This window comes from Arachis duranensis, chromosome 3 (assembly GCF_000817695.3).
Source record: "Arachis duranensis cultivar V14167 chromosome 3, aradu.V14167.gnm2.J7QH, whole genome shotgun sequence".
Lineage (NCBI taxonomy): Eukaryota > Viridiplantae > Streptophyta > Magnoliopsida > Fabales > Fabaceae > Arachis > Arachis duranensis.
Window position 1 is genome coordinate 91354356 of NC_029774.3, and position 3561 is coordinate 91357916.

General features: G+C 43.7%; 1 protein-coding gene across 1 annotated transcript; it reads right to left on the reverse strand.

Annotated features, from left to right (window-relative positions):
* Positions 1-772: 772 nt before the first annotated feature.
* Positions 773-3080, reverse strand: LOC107479728 (uncharacterized). The gene is made up of 2 exons (XM_016099837.1): positions 1590-3080; positions 773-1534 (listed from the first exon to the last, which is right to left on the reverse strand). The coding sequence occupies exons 1-2, from the start codon at positions 3078-3080 to the stop codon at positions 773-775; spliced, it is 2253 nt and encodes a 750-aa protein (XP_015955323.1).
* Positions 3081-3561: the final 481 nt, after the last annotated feature.

Consider the following 3561-nt stretch of genomic DNA (forward strand, 5'->3'; position numbering starts at 1 on the left):
TGGTCATCTCGCTGACAGATAAGTAGAGGTATAAGGGTTCTCCGAGCTTTGGTTTCTGTAAGACAGGTGGCTTGGATAGGAAATTTTTCAAGCTCAGAAATGCCTCTTCGCATTTTTCATTCCAGGAAAAGCTCTTTGTGTTTTTCTTTAGATACTGGAAGAAGTTGAAAGATTTGAAGGCCAAGCATGGTAAGAACCTCGACAATGCTGCTAATCTTCCTGTCAACCTTTGGACATCCTTTGCTGTCTTCAGACTGCACATATCAAGTATTGCCTGACACTTCTCTGAGTTTGCTTCGATTCCCCGACTTGTTAGAATAAATCCGAGGAACTTTCCCCCTTTTACCCCAAAGGCACACTTTTCAAGGTTTAGCCTCATGCTATATTGCCTAATTTGAGCAAATATTTCTTCGAGGTCTTGAATGTGTGATTGGCCGATCTTGGTCTTGGCAACCATATCGTCGATGTATACCTCGATATTCCTGCCGATCTGTTTGTCAAAAATCCTGTTCATCAATCTTTGGTATATTGCCCTTGCATTCTTTAAACCGAAAGGCATAACATTATAACAGTAATTTCCGTATTCAGTTATAAAAGCTGTTTTTTCTTGGTCAGATGGATGCATAAGGATCTGATTATAACCCGAATATGCGTCCATAAAACTTAAAGTGTCATATCCACATGAATTATCTACTAATGTGTCTATGCAAGGTAAAGGATAAGCATCTTTTGGACATGCTTTATTTAAATCAGTAAAGTCGACGCACATGCGTCATTTACCGTTATTCTTTTTTACCATAACGACGTTGGCCAGCCATGTGGTGAATCTGATTTCGCGGATGAATTTTGCCTCCAGGAGCTTATTGACCTCTGCCATGGAAGCTGATCGTTTTTCGGCGCCGAGGTTTCTCTTCTTTTGGGAGATTGGTCGAGCCGCCGGACTAACAGCTAGCTTATGTGTTATCACTGATGGACTAATCCCCCGCATGTCTCCTGAAGTCCATGCGAAAAGGTCGGCGTTTGCACGTAAGAAATTTGTCATTTTTATCTTAGCCTCGTCGTCCATTGACGTTCCGATAAATGTGAACTTTGATGGATCGTCGGTTAGGGCGATCTTTTGAAGATCTTCATTGGGCGTAGGGCGTTCAAGAAAATCGGCCCTTGGATCTAATTCCATCAAGATTGGTTGCTCGGATTGAATTGAGTTGATCCGAGCTTCAGTGTTTCTTTTGATAGGCTTCAGGCTTATGTTATAGCATTGCCGAGCTTCCTGGAGGTCGCCGTGTATGGTTGCAATTCTATTATCCTGCACAGGAAACTTGACACAAAGGTGATATGTGGAAACAATAGCAGCAAATTTGTTTAAAAAAGGTCGCCCTAAAATAACGTTATAAGGGCTAAAACAGTCTACAACTAGGTACTGGATGTCCTGTGTTTTGGATAATGGTTGTTCACCTAGTGTGGTCTGCAACCATACCGACCCCAGAACAGGGACTCGCTCTCCTGAGAATCCGACGAGGTCTCCTGAATATGGCTGCAAAATGTTAGTGCTCAATTTCATTTTTTGAAATGTTGCAAAAAAAAAGTACATCGGCACTACTCCCTGGATCGAGCAATGTTTTCCGAACAATAAGGTCGCCTAATTGGATAGAGACGACTACAGGGTCGTCGTAGTTGGTGTGTCTGGTGTTGAAGTCTGTAGGGTGAAATGTCAGCTCTGGAACGTCTGGAATTAGCTCTGAGTTTTGATCAGCACCTTCTACCATTAACATAGCTCGGTATGTTCGTTTTCTGGCCGAACTGGAGCTTCCACCACTGGCGTAACCTCCGGAAATACAGTTTATTACCCCCCGTGGTTGAGCTGGGGCCTTATCTTTTTCTTTTGATGACTGACCTGTTGAGGGTTGTTCGGAATGAGATGCTACTCTTTTCTGCATATGGCCTGTGATGAATTTATCAAGATGGCCTTGGCGAGCTAATCTTTCGAGGAGATCTTTAGCAATTACACACTCATCGGTTGTGTGTCCGTGCTTCTGGTGAAAGGTGCAGTATTTTGACTTGTCAATGTTTTTGGGCTCGGGGTAATTTCCTGCCTTGCGGGGCGGTTTGATCAATTTGGAATTCAGAATTTCCTTAATGATGTCATCCCTCTTGGTGTTAAACTGGGTGTATGACTCGTAACGGGGGACCGGTTTGAAGCCCTTCCTGGTATCCCAAGCTTTTTCGTCGTCTTTAAAGGTGGGCTTCTCTGACTTACGTGCCTGGCGAAGCTCTTCGATGTCTATTTGTCCCTTGGCCTTTTCGCGGAATTCAGCTAGAGTCTTCGGCTTAGATACCGCAATAGTTTCTTGGAATTTTCCTGGTCGGAGACCGCTTTTAATGGCATGAAGATGCACTTCGGGGTGGAGATCCGGAATACTCATGGCAACCTTAGTGAACCGGGTTATATAATCCTTTAGACTCTCCTGCGAGCCTTGCTTGATGGTTGTTAAGTAATCTGAGTCGTGGAGGTAAATTGCCGAGGCTGCAAAATGGTCCTCAAATTGTTTGGTTAGTTCCTGAAAGCGCAAGATGGAATCTGCAGGCAAAGAACAGAACCTGTCAAGTGCAGGACCATCTAAAAAAGAAGGAAAACATCGGCATAAAATAGGATCAGAGGCACCGTTGACAATCATGATTGATCGGAATTTTTTAACATGCTGTTTAGGATCTCCCAGCCCGTCATATGGGGTTAATGTGGTCGGCAGGGTGAACTGTCTTGGTAGCTGGAAGTTCATTATCTCGGCTGTGAATGGTCCTACAGAGTTGTCGAGGTTTTCCCCCTCATCTTCGTGCTCTTCATTCCGTTGCTCCTCATCATTCTCATGCTGTGGTGTGTCGGAGACGTGAGTTGACAACGACCGCCGTTCATCATTACCGTGTTCGCGGTTGTCATTATTATGCTCCAGGCGAGCTTGTTCCAATTGTGCGATTTGATTTTGCATGCGTTGGTTTTCCTCTGCCATTCGCTGATTTGCTTGTTGAAGCTCGGTCACCATCCTCAAAAGTTCGGATGGGGTAGGGGGAGGAACCTCAGCCATAAGGAATTTTGGTGTCTGGCCCTCCTTCTAGCGCCAAATGTTCTGACCTGTTGATACCGGGGTATAACTCGTCTTCCGGAATAGGTCGGTAAACTTCTTCTAGTTGAGTGCAAAGCGCGGCAGTTGGAACCGAGGTGGCGGGTACCTTTTCGGCTTCTATGCTTTGCCTTATATATGGTCGGGCGCAAATGGCCGTTTTTTAGATAACGTCCGCTCGTTAATCCGTATATCCGACGTTATAAGGAGGAGGTGAATGCCGACTTAATTATAGTGATCGGTTATGATTATGAATATACGTTGCCGAGCTATAATGAATATACGTTACCGAGTTATAACTCGTAACCGACCTTTTACCCGTTCATACCACTACTTATACAAATCATTGATATTTCTTACTTTTAAGTTTTACTGTTTAGACAAATTGTTGACATTTTTTATTTTTAAGTTAATCTTCATTAATTTTAAAACATAAATGTCAATA